Below are 20,194 nucleotides of genomic sequence, written 5' to 3' on the forward strand. Positions count from 1 at the left end.
CTAGGTAAAATTGTGTTTCTTTAGTATGCATTAGTAGTTATGTAATCTATTGGTCATGATTTGTTCTATATATGAAGTATATATGAAGTAGTATGATGACTCATATTCACTCAATACTAACAACTATATTGATTCATGACTTAACATCCAACTAATCCATGATCTCTATTTAAAAAGCACAAAAAATCATTTGTTAAAAGTTAATTTTGCATTACCAATTATAAATTGTCTTGCTTTTTATAATTTTAAATTGTACCTATCTTTCATCTAAATATATTAACAATTTTTAACAATTAGTTAAGATATTTTATAAAACATTATCAAACAAATAATAACGGGTCATACTCCATTTTTAACTTTAAAAAATGGCTGCATAACACCAAACCTTACTGGGATTCATTAATTCTAAACAAGGTTGCATGTTTAATCTTTAACGTTAATTTTTTTAAACCTGAGGATTATTAATTTTAAATAAAGAACAACCAAAAGACATTGTTTGTGGTCATCATTGCTATCATGGGTCTATGTGGTGAGTTTCAACATTTTCCCAAAGGTTTTGGGTCAATTGGAAGACTTCAAAACTATCCGACTCTCATGGTGGATTCCACCCATAGCAAAATTGTGATTACAGTGGAAGCATGACGGAAGAGCCGACATTTGCCGGGAAATTTGCCCGAATAAAGGGACTTATTTTTAAAGGCCTCTTATCCTCTTTGAAAGAAAGAAAAGAACACAAGTTATTTTAACGTAAACCAGTTTTTGCACATGCGATGGGAGTTTTTGGCCGTCTAGGCATTAACCACCAATAATCTGGGATTGTTCTGCCAGTCGAGACATTAACGACCAATCATCCGGTTCGCTATAAAGGTTAGTGTGAGGGGAAGTGACATATTTGAGCAGTGGCAGCACCGACAACATCAGAAGCAGAAGGGGGAAGAGATCTGAATGGGGACAACCCCATCTATGGATGCCCAGGTTGAAGCAGGAACCGAACGAACTCCTGGCGACCTTCCGATCATGGCCTACACTGAAAAGGTCTCCTCTGCCTACTACCGCTCTCTGGACTTAAATGCATTTCCTCTGTCATTTTAGATCTGATCAGATCTGTCATGCATTTGTAACCTTTCCCCATAAGATTCAATTTTTCTCTTGCTTACAGTAATGGGTTTGGGCATTCATTTTATTTATGAATTGTCCACTATCTGCTCAATGCTGCTTTGATCTCGAAGATATTTCTAATTTAGCAGGCCCAATCTATTTGTGTTCCCTTCTCTTCTCGAGGCGCATATTTAGATGCAATTGCATGCATTTCTTCGATCAAAATGTTATTGCATTGGGGAGTGGATATGTGCATGGATCCGTTCCTGACTGGGAATTTTTTGGTTTATTTTCAGTTCCTGGAGGAGAAAGAGGAGCAACTGAGAAAGTGAGTAGAAAATGCCCGCAACATTTTGAACATTCTATATTTAGTGTTTTAATGCATCTCAGGTCGTGTTAGGTTTGCAATTATCATATACATTGCTGTAAAAAATGCTCAGAAATGTAAAATCACTTGCTGTGCGAAAGTAATGTGAGTTATGTCCTAAATTGGCAATTGCCAGAGAATCTTTTATTGGCTAGTATTTACGATTGGCCTGTTTTTTGTCCAAAAGATTTCACAAGAAGTTGAAGATTCATTTCAATTTCTATGAAAACAGACGTTTGGAATTTTTATGATTTGCCAAGTTTTCCACACTTGGGCGAAGATCCAGCTCTTTACAATGCTGTTTGTTGGAAATGAGCGGCAAGCACCATGCCATTCTCACTCTTTTGTGATATATCCTTGCTGGTCACATATGCCTGATTTTTGGGGAAAGATGGTATTCTTTGAGGCGAGGAATCCACTTAAATCGAACAGCATGACCTGCTGCTGACGATTGTCATTGAATCTCACCAGTTGTACTTCAATCCCCATTGACAACATTTGATTGAAAACCATTCCAATCTGTTGCAGGATTATAAGTGCAAATGCTTTCTCGTCAAGGTAATTGTTTTGCCCCTGCCGCCCTGCTTGGAGTTGTTCGTTAACACTACTCCATTGCTATGTGTTGCTGTCCATTTACCTTCAAATAATAAATTGCTTGCTACAAAATGGAAGAAACTTAGAGTACATATGTGCTGTAATGTTTAAAAATAGGAAAAACAGTGATATGCAAGCAAATAACAATTTTCATCACAGAAATTTCAAAACAATTAGAATACGCCCATAACTATCAAAAATATGGAAGCCGCTGAGCCATTTTATTATAAACTGGTGCAAGAGTACAAAATATGGAAGGAATGCACCTATGCTTGCCTCAAAGGCAACCGGATCAAAGCCCAGGTGAAACAATGACAACCTGGAGCTACAATCAATTGACCAACTGTTGCACTGTGCAGTCCCCAACAACTCTGCATTGGTGCTCTTGCTTCATCCAGGACTTTTTCCATCCCTGGGTTATGAATCCTTCTTTTCATCTTTTTGCTTACTCTAGTATACATCAAGCTTTTTTGTTATATGTGTCTAGACATCTGATGCTCTTTTTTCTAAAGACTGTTAGCTGTGATTTTGGACTGATGATGTTAGGCCTCCTTTGGGAAGTCCTATTTCTGCAAGTTTTTTGTTTCATATATGCTGGCACGCTGGCTATTTTTGAGCCTTTATGTATCATCTGAACTTTTATATTGACTCAATATAATACTATGATGCTTTTTCTCTCTGAAAAAAACAACTCTGCATTGTCCACTGCAAGACATGGCTGAAAACTCCACCTTTGGTGCTCAGAAAATTCTGGAAATTTATACCTATGCTCCTCATGCAAAACCCACAAAAACCCAGAAATGGTTTGGCCTGATTTTGACTTCTTAAAATCGACCCCCAAAAGGCGCTGCGCAGTCTCCAGTGATTCTACAATGTCTGCTGCAAAGATATGGCTGAAAAGTTGAAAACCCCACCTTTGGTGCTCAGAAAATTGAACAAATTTATTTCTGAGGTCCTTGTCAAAATCCCAGAAAAACCCAAAAATGGTTTGGCCTGGTTTTGAACTTCCAAAATCGACCCCCAAAAGGCCTACGCTTTTCAATCGTTGTTGAAGCACGTTGTTGGTCAAACCACCAACAAAATCCTCCCCAGACACTCAAATGTAGCAATCAACTCCACCAATACTTCCCTTATTTCTATCGGCAAGCAATAGCCTCAATGGCTGAAACTCTATCTCCCACGTATGCCCAATTTCTCTTTTCTGCGCTGGCCATAGAGTCTGCAAAATCACTCTTGAATATTGCTGCCACTTCCAACCCTCAAGCTCACCCAATAGCCAACAAATTTATTGAGTCTTCTTCTCCTAATTTCTCTCGGCAATAGCCCTCCGAAAGAACGCTGCAATGGCCACACTAGATCCACCATTGCGTCCTCCAGAAAGACGCATTGTTGGGGTGAACTAAATACAAATGCTGGAAGTCTCTCTAGAAATCTCCTCTGGATGATAATGGATGAACCTCTCTAGGGTGGCACTCGAAGTCCCTCGAAGAAAGGGTGAGTTCTTCGCTTGGAAAACTCTTGCTTAACAACAAGTGAACCGGCTAAACAAATCGAGCAACAGAATCAAATTCGATAAGCCAAGAATGCCAAATGAAGTGTGCTGCCTTCCTTTTATAACTTTCTTGGAGCCTTTATTCCCGCCATTTCTTTTGTGGAGCCTTTCTTCATGCATTTCAAATCATTGGCTTAGGGAGTGCGTATTTCTTATGTGGGTGGTCCCCACATATCATTAACAAAACAAAATAAAATAAAATTAACTTGTCTCTAACTCCTAAGTCTTTTATCAAAAATCAAATGGGTCCCGTCTTCACCAAAATTGACCCCCAAAATGTAGAAATAAATACCGTTCCAAAATAATTTAAGAAGGGACATTACATGTGCGGACTAATAGATGTGGTTGGAGTAGTACAGGGATATGTCCACAGTAGGTTCTGGTTGGATTATGAAAAGAACAACAAGAATGTTGTGGGTGTGAATGGGAATGATGAGTGTTGTGAACCCTAAACTCACTTCTCACAACTCAAGATTCATCTCATGAGATACATACCCTAGTAGCTAATGGTAATGTCACTTTTACTTAAATTTTTAACATTACAATTAATTGTTTCAGGATGTTTGAGAGTGGTTTCAATCTCATTAGATTTCATATGGAGAAAGTAGAATTTTAGATCCTATTTAAAATTCAATATACTTAATAGTTTTTAGGATTCAGGATTGGCAAGTTTGCAACTTTTCTACTGGATTTTGTGATGTATGAGGGCATGGAACCAACATTTAATCAAGAGCATGTAGTATCCCTTAGGAGAATTTACTCTTACGGTTAAAAGAAAATATGACAAATTTGTACCAGTGTCACATTTCTTTTTTCAATTCAATAGAGATGACATGAATGCACAACAATGTAAACAAGCAGATGATTTTTCAACAATACCAACAATGCACATCAAGTTACAATTTCCACAGATTCACTTCCTAGGGTTGTTACATCAACAAAGTCTGTTGTACAACACTCAACCATTTAGAAATAATAACACTCTTTTTACAGGAATACAATACTAATTACCCTATCAACAACACAACTAACTAGCTTACAAGTTCTTTTAGTTACTGCTCAATTTGCCTTCGCAACTCTTCTGCCTTGCTGTCATGTTGTCATCAAAGAGCTCTAATGGACCTCGTTGCGGTCCTAGAATGGCACGCCGCTTTCCCAACCACAAGTTCTTTTCATTACTGCTCAATTTTATTTCACAACTGTACTGCTTTGCTACCTTGTTGTCATCATAGAACCCTAACAGACCTCATTGTTATCCTAGAATGGCACGCTGCTTGCACTGACCACCTTCTCCAGCCCGACCTTCACTTCGCTACTTCAAGTGTTGCTTTAGTGAAGAGCCACTACCATTAAAAAGCCCTCATACGTGGTCCACAATCCACAAGATAAACCCTTGCTACTAGAACAACTTTGGATGGCCGTGTTGCTATAGGAAAACGACCTCAGAGGCCCTCGTTGCCTCAGGTAGGGCCCTAGGAAAGCTCCATTGCTTTAATTTATCTTCGTTGTCACATGCAATTCTCTTGCAAGGGTGGGGGGTGACTGCCTCAGACTAGGGTCTTAAGGGATTCTGCAGCCAAAAATCTACCCCTCAAATAACCTTGTAGCTACAGAAATCTCCCTTAGGATAGTTGCATGCCTTGGATTTGGGTTCCAAGGCTGTTTTGCTATTGGCAGACCCTCGATTCTCGTGTAATTGCCTTCACAAACCTATATTGCCACAAAGTAATCCTTTTCCAGCCAAACAAAGCCACAAAGCCACATAATTTTCCTTCCTTAGAAACCCTTGATTGATACAAACATATAAATTATGTTTCCGAAATTATGCTAAATAGAATGAGGAGAAAGGATTGGCTAGGGTGGAATCTTTCACCATCGAAACCAATAAGAGATAAGGGGTCTTAAAACCCTCCAAGAGCCTCACCCCACAAAACATAAATATCCACCAACCATGATGAGAAAAATGATTCTCCTCTCTCCTTTATATAGAATTCCTTTGGGGTCTCCTTCCAATTTTAATTTGAGGGGAGTAAGTTTCCCTCCATTTTTCCCCAGTTACCCCAATTTACCCAATGTTACCCCAATAACATTGAATAATGGGTTCCCCCCTTTATAAATGACTATAGCCTATGGGGTTGGATAGGTTATTTCACCCTCCCTTGGGCAATTTAATTAGGACATTATAGTACCCCCTTCCCAACATTGCTTGCCCTCGAGCAATTGCAAATTCAGGTGTTGCAAAATTTATTCTCCTTCCCATGTGGCATCCTCTTCAGGTAGGTCCTTCCACCTAATGAGATATTTTGAGATCATTTTGCCCCTCAATCTTCTCTCTTGAACTACCATGATTGCCTCCAGAATCAATTCTAACTGCCCTTCCTCGTCCAAAGGGGGTAGCTTAGCGAAGTAGTAACCTCCTGACTGATGGCTTTCTTAAGGCATGATACAGGGAAGACATTGTGAATTTTGCTTCCTTCTGGCAACTCCAACTCATATGCTACTTCACCAATCTTTCCAAGCACTTTGTAAGGTCCATAAAATATCGGTTTTAGTTTTTTTGCACCTCTCTTCTAGAGTGAAGATTGTATTTATGCTTGTAATCTCAGAAAACTAATTCTCCCACCTCAAAGTCGTGCTTTGTACTATGCTGGTCCGCATATGTCTTTTGTTGGTTCTGGGTATGTTAATTTTAGGTATGTTCTATGCTTAGAGCAATTTATTTCAATTTTCACAGTTAGCTCCATATCTTTTCCAGATTAGCAACCACATCAGCATTAAAGTAAACTGCAGATAGAACATGAACATAAATCGCAGAAGACAAGCCAAGACAAGAGGACACAAGATGTGGCGCTAGCCAGGGACAAACCCCACTGTGGGGAAACCCTTGATCAATTCTTCTTATATGTTCTTCAATAGTTCAATAGAGAGAGAGAGAGAGAGATAGTACGTTTACAACAGAAGTCAACACTTTGACTTATCTAGATAAGAGCATAGATCATATCTAAGAAGATGATACATGAGATCAGTTGAAGACATGCTGCTTCAAATAATTCTCCAAGGTGACTCCTTCACTTATCGTTGTGTTGCATTTCATCATCATGCTGCACCTCACCGCGCTGCACCATGCTGCACCCATCATCACTATGTTGCATCTCATCACGCTTCATTAATCATGACTGTACCCATCACTGTACTGTATTATGTGCCATTGCTACACCATGTTGCCATCCTGACCTTGCTTGCTTGTTGTCCCTTGCTTGCTTGTTGTCCTTAGCATGCTTGTTGTTGCATGCTAGTTGTCCCTTGCATGCTAGTTGTGACATTGCATGCTTGGTGTATTTGTTGCTAAGTACCAGACAACTATCCCAATGTTAGTTAGCTGTCCCTTGCATGCTGCTCTCCTTTGGAGACAAATGCTCCGGTTGTTTTGGCAGTTCTCGGCAGTTTTGGCAGTTCCGACTGTTCTCGGCAGTTCCCGGCAGTTCTGACAGTTCCAATTGTTCCCGGCAGTTCTGGTTGTTCCCGGTAGTTCCGACAGTCCCAGTAGTTTCGGCTTTTCCCGCAGTTCCGACAGTTTTGACATTTCCGGCTAGGAATAGCTGGAACCGCCAAGAATAGCTGGAACTGCCGGGAAAAGCCGGAATTGCCAGGAATAGCTAGAACTGTCGGGAAAAGTCGGAACTGCGAGGAATAGCCAGAATTGCCAGGAATAGCTGGAACTGTCGGGAAAAGTCGGAACTGCCAGGAATAGCTGGAACTGTCGGGAAAAGTCGGAACTGCCAGGAATAGCTAGAACCGCCGGGAAAAGTCGGAACTGCTGGGAATAGCTGGAACTATCGAGAATAGCCGAAATTGCCGGGAATAGCCGGAGTTGCCGGAACTGCCGGGAAAAGCCGGAACTGCTGGGAATAGCCAGAATTGCCGGGAAAAGCTGGAACTGCCGGGAATAGCCAGAATTGTCGGGAAAAGCCGAAACTTCTAGAACTGCCAAGGATAGCAAGAATTGTTGGAACTACTGGAACTGCCGGGAATAGTCGGAATTGCTGGAACTGCCGGTAATAGCCGGAATTGCCGAAACTGTCGGAACTGCTGGGAACTACCGGAATTGTCAGAACTGTCGGAACTGCCAGGAACAACGGGAATTGCCGAAACTGCCGGGAACTGCCGGAACAGCCAGAGCATCTGTCTCCGAAGGAGAGCAACATGCAAGGGACAACTAACTAACATTGGGACAGTTGTATGGTACTTTGCAGCAAATACACCAAGCATGCAATGTTATAGCTAGCATGTAAGGGACAGCTAGCATGCAACAACAAGCATGCAAAGGACAACAAGCATGCTAGGGACAACAAGCAAGCAAGATGCAACCATCACATAGGTCAGTATGGCAACATGGTATAGTAATGGCACATAATGCAGTACAGTGATGGGTACAGTCATGATTAATGAAGCATGATGAGATGCGGCATAGTGATGATGGGTGCAGCATGATGACGAAATGCAACACAACGATAGGTGAAGGAGTCACCTTGGAGAATCAGTTGAAGCAACATGTCTTCAACTGATTTCATGTATCATCTTCTTAGAGATGATCTATGCTCTTATCTAGGTAAGTCAAAGTGTTGACTTCCATTGTAAACGTACTATCTCTCTCTCTCTCTGCTGAACTATTGAAGAACATATAAGAAGAATTGATCAAGGGTTTCCCCACAATGGGGTTTGTCCCTGGCTAGCACCACATCTTGTGTCCTCTTGTCTTGGCTTGTCTTTTGCGATTTATGTTTATGTTCTATCTGCAATTTACTTTAATGCTGATGTGATTGCTAATCTGGAAAACATTTTGAGCTAACTGTGAAAATTGAAATAAATTGCTCTAAGCATAGAACATACCTAAAATTTAACAAAGTACCATGGGCATGCCTTCAAAAGTGCCTCCAAACCATGAATTCATCACCAAGGTGCTTTATGTCACCCTTCTAAGGGAAAGGGGTGACCTAGCAACATAATACTTAAGCGTCGAGGCCTACTAGTGTTGTGCAAGCCCTCCCCTGTCATCTCAAGGATGACCATCATCATCTGGGCTTTGGAATGAGCAGTGCCCATCAAACAGTGTAAAGGCTAGCTTGGGGGCATCCTAGGTCCATCTAGGCACATCATCGATAAATCCAACTCCAAGCCTTAGAGACTCAGTGTTTTAGCATTTGGGGGTACTCAAGGGAGTAAAATGCCATGTGGAACCATCTCATAGCCCAATGGTCTCCTCTAGGTGGGCAACATTGCATCAACAAAGTCAGACTCACTCTTTGGACTAGGTAAAACGACCTCTAGAATGTTGTTGAATGGGATTATAATCATCTCTCAAGAGGCCTTTGCTACTGTGATAACACCACTTGACAAAACCCTCTTGAGATAAAGTGAAATCAACAATCATTAGAGACAGTAACCATAAATGCATCATATTGGACCATACTTGATGTTTGGGGTACACTAATACTTCACGCAAAGCTCGCCTTCAAATGCCTAACTAGATCAGGACATGCAAACAAATTACCTCACTTATATTAGGGATAGTCAGGTCAACAACCCTATTAGGTGTTTCCAAACCCCAAGGAGAGTGACATGTCCTACGTTAGCCCATCAATCTATAGTTGTGTGTGATAATGATGGTTGTGGAGTGGGAAATACTTCAAGGCAGGTGCCATAGCCATGTGACCAACAAATGGGGGTCCAACATCCTAAGTGTATAGATGTAAGGAGGGAGAAATTGTGGAGGCATGAGTTACCCCTTTCCTCAGCCTGTTTTTTTCATCCCTCTAGTGCACCTTTTACTTATTTACGAATTATCTTCATTTGGGTGCGTAGCTTAGGAGCCCAAGCTTCTTTTGAGCTTTTCCATTTATTGCTCAATAGGGTTGGGACAATACAAGAGTTCCTTTTTATTGATAAAGCATTAAATGCTTGAGGAACTAGGTGATGGCTAACGAGAGGGGTAGAGCTCATGCTAGGCTTTTTCCCACGCACTATACAAATTTCCTAGCCATCTTTTGTATTTTTCATTTTTCTTTCATTATAGCTTTCTTATGCTTTTATCTTTTTAGCTGCATCAACCTCGAGGGCCAAGTTTCCAGTTCCAGACTCAAGCATGAGGATGAAGTTTGATAATCCCCATGACCAATGATCACTGTCTCGAAGAATGGAGATGAATAAGGGGAAAGATGGAAAGTGGTAAGTATGGATTACCTTGGACATGCTACTTCAATTAGTGCAATAGGGATTATCTTGGACACGCTACTTCAATTAGTGCTTCCCTAGTAGTGCCTTTCCCTAAACCCTAAGACCTCAGTGGAGGTCTCACTAGACTAGAGTCAAAGATTGACCTCGCAAGTGAAGTAAAGGAACACGAATTCAATTAAGATTGGTCAATTATCTAGTTTTCCCCTTGATCTATATTAGTATGCCCATAACATTAAGTGAAAGAACATTATTGCAAAAATGGTCAAAATACTCAAGGATGGATGACCCACCTTCCTTTGAGAGGAAATGCTGGTTGGTAGAGAAATTTGACTAAGGAAAAAAGTGGAGGATATTGGCATCATGTTATCTGTTGATCATATAGGGTTGCTAGTTGGCTTGCTGTCCAAAGAGGAGAAATTTTTTGTCCTATGGGTTACGCAATTTTTAGTGGGTAACAGGGACATAGTGCCAAGATTGAAGTAGTGAGTTTCAAGTGGCTCTACAAGATTAGGCATATAGCAAATGACGACATGGAAAGTTCAAAATGAGTTTCGTGGTGAGAGGTTTCTCCTAGAAAGAGGGAATGGACAATTAGGAGACAATTGGACAAAACATGAAATGAACCTCTTGATTGCAATTTGCCATAGATCATGTTGTCCTCTTCGGATCTCGAGGTGTGTCGTAGTTGTTGTAACCACAACTGTTTGAGCATAATGCATGTTGTTGTATTGTTGTTGAGTTGTTGTCGAGTGAGCCTTAGCCTTTCTTGACCCATTGACTTAGTGGAAATCGCCAGTGTCAACCCTTAGCTCGTTGGCTCATCTTCAAAAATTGCTCATGGCCCGAGTCCTCTAATTGACCTGTTGGCTCAATCTTAGCTCGTTTGCTCTTAACTCATCAACCCCTCTTGTGGTGGTTGAAAGAGCTTGTATGGTTCAGTAGGTTATTATAAAAGAAGTTACTCAAAAAAACGTTTCAACACCATGTTATAGGTTGTGGGCCATCCCCAATGCCCTTGGGGGATGCATCTCATCATCCCACTTTCATGATCCCATTGTAAGTTATCTGGTTGTCTCCTTTGCCACAGGTAGGAATAAACTCCTCTCCTGTAGTCAGTATGGTAGACCCCTCAGCTGGAGATGTCACTAAGACAATCGATACACAAGATCTCAGAGAGGGGGACAATAATGACATTTTTCATGTTTTGATCACAAGATTAGACCACTTGGATCATCAAACCTAGCCTTATGGACTTAGGTTTGTGAACTTACCAATAGGGTAGCAAAATTGGAGTCCAAGAATATTTCTTTGTAGACAACTAAAAGAAAGGAAGACCCTCCACCACCCCTCTAGTGAGGCCTTGCATGTGGAACTTCTAAATTTTAAAAACAAATAGGAGGAGATCTGATCTCAGCAGGATACCTTTCAACATGGAGTAGAAACACATACCCTACTCAACCATACCTTTATCAGCGGATCAAAATATGATCAAAGGTGTGAAAAAGACTTATTCTAGAGATGCAAGAAGATTATCCCTCAACATAAAGGTGCGAAAACTAAGGAAAGGTTTTGAATGCATATTAAAGGGAATGGCCATGGTTTAGGAAAGTATTAGGAAATTTCACCATGGTCATGAACATGTTAACACTAGCAAATTAGGTATAGGGGTTCAATTTGAATTGTAATAGATGTAGTGTAGACTAAATTTGTAAAGTTAGGGAAACCAAACTATCACTTCAAATGATCACAGACTAGAATTCCACCCCTAGAAGGAGGATACTTATAAATTTAAGTTGGGAGGGGGATTTGGTTACAACAATTCCAAAATTCCCCCATGGAGACACATGGAACCCAAATATCCCCTTCGAATTCACACTTTTGAACAACTCAACAAGTGTCCCATCCATATATTTTTTTTAGAAATGTTGCTTATGGTAACTTATAGTTGTCCTTCGACTAAGCTATTGCACCATGAGGGGTGTTTCTATGTTGTCAAAATCTCCCAAGAGCACATGGCCTTGTTAGTATATACTCAAAGGGTTTTGAACTTGGGCCCTCGTGTTAACAAAAGCTTGATCACCTTGCTACTTGTTGCTATAACAATTTTATGCACTGATAGTATTTTTATTCTATATTCTTGTAATGCCCCTGCCTGTTTATGATGTAAAGGTATGTACTTGATATTAGGCTGGTGAGTCGGATCTATATTGCAGGCCTGCGTGCCTAGGTGGTTATGATATGTGGCCTGCGTGCTTAGGTGGTTATTGTATGTGGCTTGTGCGCCCACATAGTTATCTTAGATATTGTGGGGCTAGTGTGGCATATGTGCTGGTGTTGGTTAAGTGGCTGGAGGGCCTCAACTGTAAATACATTGTAATTCATATATATGAATAATAAAAAAGAAGACTAGCTGCAAAGCTCACTACACGGTAAGAGTATTGGGGGTGTGTGACGCCATGGTAATGGGAAATGGTGTGTTGGCAACAAATGTTGATTAAAAAGGCACCGGGGACCCACGTGGCTTTTGGAGCGCCACATGGCAAAGAGAGCCATGCAGCGGGAAAAGTATATATATAGATACTTTCCCCTAGAATTGGGGGTTACCCCATTATCACTATAATGGGTTTGGACTTCCTGGATGGATGTAAGGTGCCCTGGAAGGTGGGCATCACAGAGGGATTATGGGATCCCATAGAAGGATGTGCCACTTGGGCGCAGGTTCGGGGGAAGCAGTTGAGAGGTTCATGGCTGGTCGTAAGGCGCAGGTTTGAGGGAAGTAGCTGAAATGTTCCTAGCTAGCCGTAAGGCTTCATTTTGGGCATAGGTTCGGGGGAAGTAGAGTTGTGTCTTTTTGATGACGTGGAGGCTGGAGGGTGCCTGGAGCCCTGGAGTGACATGGTTGTGGGTTGGCACCTTGGCAATTAGCCTGGAGGGTGCCTGGAGCCCTAGACAACATGACCATTGGGTTGGTACCTGGTCCATGGTGTTTGGATGTTTTTTGGATACCATTGCTCGTGGAGTTGTAGCCTTGGCTTAGGGGTGACTCGTGGTTGAAATTTTGGATCGATGTGGTCTATGGCAAGGCAGAATGTGTGTTTTGGTTGTGCCATGCGTGTATGGGTTGTGAATGGTATTGATGGGCAATTTTACTCTAAACCTTAATTGGTTTTCTGAGCTAATTTTTCATTAATTCCATTGTGCAATTTCCAAATATGGTTTATATGTACGTTTATGTATTCTAGTAATGAACGAGGTATTTTATGTGTTTATTATCTTTTAATAATTAACGTCGTATGGGCTGTGTATAATGAGTGTATGTGGTTGTGAATATGTTTAAGAATAATTGTGTTGTATACCTAAACCATAATTGGGTGCCATAATTGTAAGTTTAAACCCTGACTTTGTAAGTTGTAAAAATATATTGTTTGGTAATTATCTTCTATTAATAAATTCGATGTTAGGGTTGAAATCTAGGTAATATATGCCCTAGACTGAGCGGGCTTTCACAGAGCTAAGGTTAATAGTAATTATGAAGAATAAGGCTCCACAAGATTAATGTCGGATTTAGTGTTGTAAATTTGGGATTAGTGACGTAGTGTTGCTCGGTTGGAGGCTGGGGACATTACAATTCTCCATAATTTTTATGGTTAATAAATGTTCCTTTTTCTTCATCCAATTTCTAATTATTTGCAAACATTTATTTATTTATTTTTATTTTTTAATGTGAAAGAGTACTGGTTATATTAATCCGCGCTCGATCGCGGCTAAAATTTGGGAGATTTACAATTCCATTACAATACTGGGCTTCATAAGCTGCATATGCAAGCTATCTAACTAGACCCCTGTTATCCATCAAAATATCAAAACAAGACTGAACTCCTATTATTCTACTAGTATATACTCGACAAAACTGCGATAAGAGCAAAATACATATAAAACCAGACATAACAACACTGACTAATCTTCAGGACAACATGATTGTTAAGGTCTAGGCCTAGACTTTCCTCTGCAGACAGAGAATTCTGCTTGGCGAGCTAAATTTGGAGGTCCTCGAGCATGCTTCTAAGCGCCGCTACTTCATCTTCCAACTAGCGAATTTTCTTGCTTTTTTCCGTGTTCCGTTCCTGCATCTCACTGACCACAATCCTTTGTTGGTGAAGGAGCATATGCAACTTCGCAATATTGACACATAATTTTGCATGTTCACCTACACATATTCCACAAGCAGGGGGAGAGAAGGTGGCCAGGGGAGGGCATTTGACCCAATCATGCACGTCGTAGCTTGCCACCTTGCTTGAGCGAGGATGACGATAACCCCAGGAACCTGAAGCCATTGTAATTAACACGATGTGATCCCCTTCGAACCGTCTTTTGGTCACTTGCAGAGGCACCAAATTCTTTGACAAATAATTCCCACTGAACTGAACCAACTTCACATGAGGCAGAGGCACCTGAGACTGGGGATAGGAGCATCCCCTAGCCACTACTACCATCCAGGGGCAACCCAGACCCTTCCACAGAAACCAACCACTAACAATTCGCAGGACAGTGCCAGACACCATCTCAATGCAAAAGTTCATATTGTAACCCCACGATTTATAGACTGAGTGAAACAGAAGCTGCGTGCGACACAGAGAAGTGGTCTGTGTTCCCCCAAGATCCCATGGTGATTCCATAATTGCTTTGATAGTCGAATGGCCTTCGCATCAGTCATCCTTACCTTCAAGTGGGTGAGCCATCTGATCTAAACCAGGAGGAGTAAATGTGGCTTGCTCGCAGAGGGAATTCACATGAGGAACACTTGAGCATATCGGTAATGAACCAAAATTGGAGGAACGAACATGAGAGCTCCCACACTTAACGGATCTGTCACGCCGGGTGTCCTCACATGTTTTGATATACTATTGGCTTGTGTTAGGGAAGGTTAGAGATGAGGCTTCAAACGGTGTCAAGTGGACTCGACAGAGGGGGAAGCCTAGGTGAGGTGGGGAGGGAGGATGAACGGTAAAGGGGACCGGGGGGGGCCGGGTAGGGTGAACTAAGGGGGGTTTATGATCCATGGGCATGATGTTTAGGGTCTTAGGATAATGAGACAAAGTTATAGAGACAAGCATTGAAGACTTAGGGGATGGGTAGGAAACCTTCATTTCCATTGACCATAGTATGACCTTCATTCATTTGGCATGCCTTGTTGGCTTGAGTATCTGCTTCCGTATTTAGGCCTCTTAGGATATGAAAAAATTGTAATTTATCAAAGAGAGGGAGCATACCAAGGGCATGTTGAAGCAACTGATTGAGCTTGTTGTTCTGGGCTGAAGAGTTGGAGTGCATGTGCTTTATGACCAAGAAGGAGTCACCCAGAATTTTCACCTCCTTAATTCCCCTTTGGTGTGCTAAAATGACCGCAAGTATAGGCCATAAGCTTCCACTTGGTTGTTGGACTTCATTCCCAAGCCCCAGGCATAATGGTCAACAACTAATCCTTCGGGATTAATGAGAATCCCTCCCCCTCCTGCCACCCCATATTTGTAAACATCTATTTAGACATCATCTTTCCCCTCAATATCCCTTGGCAGTTAGCTTCCAGGTTAACAATATCAGACTCAAGGAATGAGTACCTAAACACTTTCTAGGTTCTACACATACATGCAGACAAACTCAAGAGTGGAAATACGAGTCACACATACCCTCCTAAGAATGGTCCTTACCTAGAACCCCTTTGTGCTAACACACACATTTTTCCAAAAGTATTATCAAGATTGAGTATCCCCATGATCATTGCATGCAAACTACACGCAAATATGTCCATTTATGTTAGTCCATGTCAAATAAAATATATTTCTATACATTACCATACACTATGTGCCATTTGCCATATTTTCTAGACAACATGCATACAAATGAGACAACTTTCACCAATTGCATCACAAATACTAGACAACTTGTGCCACTTGCACCACAAAAGTTATGCGAAGTCAAAGAGGGGTGTTATACATGATATTATTTAATCTACTGGTTGTGGCATGATTTGGTATGCGTGCAACATTTGGTCAGTGTAAGTAAGCATGTGAGGAGTCTTCTTATTGAGCCCAACCTATGCAAGCAATCCAAGACAAGTTGTTCCCTCTGTAATTTTGACCATCATGACCTTTGTATGGTCACTTTCACTTTCAGACATTGCATGATTACTAGGAAATGTATCTTTAAAAATAGAGGGTTTGACCTAAAACAATTAATATAAGAGGGGGTCTTCTAGGTAAATCTGAATGGTCAAGAAGATAGGGCACTACACTTGGGTTCAATTTTGAACATCAGGTTTAAAGGCCACAATCCACTTGCTACTTGTTTATTAACTTCTTTATCTTCTTCGTAAGTCATGGGGATCACCCATTTAATATATGAAAAAAGAAAAACATGAAGGTAATGACATTACACTACATAGAAGTATTTGGAAATGTCTGAAACTTTTCTTAGTTGTTTTCCAATCATTTATCAATGCTGTTGTGCTAGTGGTTCCCATACAGAAATGGTTGTAGACAATGGTTTATCAATCTTTAGCGATTGTGTGATTGATGCAATGGTCTTAAATTTAATTTCAGAATTGAATAATTTCTACACTCTACTTGTTTTATTCAGATCATAAGGACATTAATCCTCTTGGGTTTGAAATTTTAACACATTTAACAGCCTAGTGGGCCTATTTCTTACCCACCAACTACCAACTGGGCCTCTTCCATAATTGTGGTGACATTACATTCATTATTCCCTTGGGTACCTCCCTAGGTACTGCATATTTTCCTCCCTAGGTACATTACAGATCAATAACTTGATCATGATCTTTGACATCACTTTGAGTATGCCATGCGGTGATCCTAGATGATTCATTCACATCCTTTTTACTGTTACTAAATGTCAATGCAATTAATGCTGATGAAGTACTCTAAAATTCATGAGTATCGAAGCTTAGCTTCATCCTTGTGGTCCTCAACATGACCTGCATTTTCCTTGTCACCTTCAGATTCTAGCTCATTCATAGCCTGTTCTGTAGGAACTTCGAGTTCTAAGATCCATTTCCCTTGGTCTTCTTCATAAAGCTGACCATATTCTGAGACACTTCATGAGATTCTACATTATAACATTTCCATAAACTGGTATATTCATCACCGAGGGCTAATGAACACATTACCTCTCCATGTAATATCTCCACATATAGGGATTTGTGCTATTGTTTGTGTTTCCACCCACCAGGGAAGTTAGTGGATCTGATCACTGTTATGGCCAAAATTTGAAGTCAGATTTTACAACTAGAAGTCCAACATGGATTCTGTAATGGATCCAGAAACAAAACTTCTGACTGATATAAGTGAAATAGCAGATCAAGTATAGCCAGGTCTGTTTATGGTAACAACAATCGATTCAGCACTCTGTGAGTCTGTAGTACAGCAGATTATATAATGGCAGCAGTGAAATTCATCAATTGGAGAATAATAACGGAAGATATATTTTCTTAAATACAGGACAGTGAAATGTTGGAATCACAGTTTGAATGGCAGAGGTAGCCAAAACAGAACTAGCCTGAATTTCAATCAAACAACACAAAGAAACACTGTTCTGACAGTATGGATGCCATCTTAGGCCCAGAATTTCCAATGGCATTATGGATGCTGCTCTTGGCCCAGTCTAGTCTCCCACTAACTACTTGCAAGAAACCAAAATTATACACATATTTGATATGAAGCTTAAGGGCCTAAATATAATTCACTGTTTTCCTCTTATCAATTAGTCCCTTGCATGGAGGATAAAATTAAATGATTCTCCCATTAAGTTATTTTAGTGAACCTTTATAACTTTTTATTTGATGTTTGACCCATCTCTTTTGCATTGCAGGATAAATATTATGCTTATTCTATAAATGTGACCAAGTACCCTGGCTGGCCTATCATAAGGCTGATAATACAGCAATTAAATCACCCTTAACATATGCGTAGCCCATCTTTCACAAAGTTAGGTGTTCAGGCTTAATTTTTTATTGTTGTACATGAACATTTTTCTTTTAGCTTACACTATCAGCAACATGCTTCCATGTAACTGCTGGTACAGGTGCAAGTGCAGCATATACAACAAACAATCCAGTGTTGTCTTCATTCCTAAGTGTTGCTATTCATCTGCCATTCATTCTCAGAGGAATATTATTATCTGTGGGCATCACAATACATTTTTCTCCTTCAATATAGAAAAACAGGCCTCAGATATGGACTTTGGAGGTCTTCGATAGTGAAATTTTAGGAGCTTTGACAAAATAAGAAACTCTGCTCTGTTGTTTGAATCTTTGTCTCAACTTTCTTAATAAGGAAAGAGTAGATTGCTTTCTAGGCTGGAGATCATCCCCAATCCTATCACTACCTAGGTTTGCCTTTGAAGCACTGTCAGAATGGAGCTGGTGGTGAAGATCAGTGGTATGATCAAAGTCGTGATTGATCTGCATCAATACTTTGTCAATATTAAATTTTCATGTCTCTTCGATGAGATAGACCATAAGATATCTTCTGGATTTCAAATATTATAGCTTTGGTGCAGTCTATAACTTCTTAGGGTGGGTAGTAAATTATAATTTCTCAAAGTTTATTCTGCTAGACAGATTGTCCATAGTACCATACTTATCATGCAACAGACATGTTACTATTTAAACTTCTATTTTATTTTAAGGTTATGAAGCACCTATTTTTCTGGTGGTAGAAATAGTTAGACGTCCTACTGAGAACCATTGGATTGAGTGCCCACATAACTTAACATCTGCCAACTACCCAACATTCATGGTAAAAGGTCAATCTATGAAGAGACAATGAACTCATTTCTCATGTGATTTACATAGAAGGCATTGCATAGGACTTTCGAATTCTCTTTTTATGATTTTCTATTGGGTATGAATATGGTTATTAAACATCGGCCAATAGAAGCGAGATACTATAGGAAAAGAGATTGGGAAACTAACTTCTTTCACCATATTTCTTTTAAATTAATTAAAATACAAATTTCTTGTTCGATATCCATAACTTACGTTGTCATCATGTGAGCTTCCATTCCTTTAGTCTGCCCAGATTACTTCTTCGTCTTCAACTAAATGCCTTATTACTATTAGATTTGAGAGGTCGGTGTATTTTTTTTTCCAAATTGTGGCATATAGAACCATCCTTGACAGGTTTTTTAGGTGCTGTTTAAGAGACTTGCTTTTACTATCAAAGAGTCTACTAAGATTACGAAACTATATTCTTGAGTCTTAATACTTGGCATTAGAGTTGATGGGGGATATTCTTCCAAGAAAATCCCAAAGGTTTACCTTTTTGTTTACCTGTTAGAAAAACAAGGTATATCCACACAGATCAAACACTTTAAGACAAACACTTGTACACAAGTCAAAGATCAGCACATCATTTTTATGTGGTTAAAACCATTGTTGAAAACATTGGCATCAACCAATGTTGCATGAAGAGGGGACATTTTTTGGAAGTGAAGCATTTGAAGCGTCATTTTCCAAAAATGTAGAAAGCGAACATCTTGAAAGCTTCTATTATATATACATTTTATTTTATTTTTATTTTTGTTTTTTGCATCTATATTGAATAGGATATGAAATTCTAGTTTCTTCATGTGAAGTCTGATGAGGTTGTGTTAATTTTAGGTATGTTCTATGTTGATAGCAAATTTACTTCAATTTTCCATATTAGCTCAATATCAATTCCAGATTAGCAATCACATTTAGCATGATAGTAAAATGTATATAGAACATAAACATAAATCACAGAAAACAAGCCAAGACAAGAGGACACAAGATGTGGCGCCAGCCAGGGACAAACCCCAATGTGGGGAAACCCTTGATCAATTCTTCTTATATGTTCTTCAATAGTTCAACAGAGAGAGAGATAGTACATATACATCAGAAGTCAACCTTTTGACTTATCTAAATAAGAGCAGAGATCTTCTCTAAGAAGATAGCATATGAGGTAGCTGATCTGAGCTGAGTTGAAGGCATACTGCTTCCACTGATCCAAGGTGACTCCATCACCATGCTGCACCTCACTGTGCTGCACCCAATCATCATGCTGGACCTCATTACCATGCTGCACACATCATACTGCTGCACCTCCCTATAATGCATCATCATGCTGCACCTCCCTGTACTGCATCATCATGCTGCACCTCCCTGTGCTGCATCATCAAGTTGTACCTTACTGTGCCCATCATGCTGCATCTTATTGCAACATTCATTATCACTGTGCTGCACTTTGTTACACTTGTGCTGCACACATCATGCTACACTACACTTCATCAATATCCCCATCATCATGTGA

General features: G+C 40.1%; 1 protein-coding gene across 2 annotated transcripts in view; it reads left to right on the forward strand.

Moving 5' to 3' along the window:
* The first annotated feature begins 717 nt into the window (after window positions 1-717).
* Window positions 718-20,194, forward strand: part of LOC149180621 (junctophilin-like protein) — a 68,042-nt gene continuing 48,565 nt past the window's right edge. The window contains exons 1-2 of one of the 2 annotated variants that reach the window (XM_089416205.1): window positions 718-1,035; window positions 1,395-1,426. In XM_089416205.1, coding sequence (XP_089272331.1) covers window positions 946-1,035; window positions 1,395-1,426 — 122 coding nt within the window. In that variant the 5' untranslated portion in view covers window positions 718-945. The remainder of the gene's footprint in view (window positions 1,036-1,394; window positions 1,427-20,194) is intronic. The other variant, XM_089416204.1, reaches the window with a different exon arrangement.

Source organism: Pinus tabuliformis, chromosome 3_2 (assembly GCF_031772625.1).
Source record: "Pinus tabuliformis cultivar Carrire ecotype Pingquan chromosome 3_2, CPIR1, whole genome shotgun sequence".
NCBI lineage: Eukaryota > Viridiplantae > Streptophyta > Pinopsida > Pinales > Pinaceae > Pinus > Pinus tabuliformis.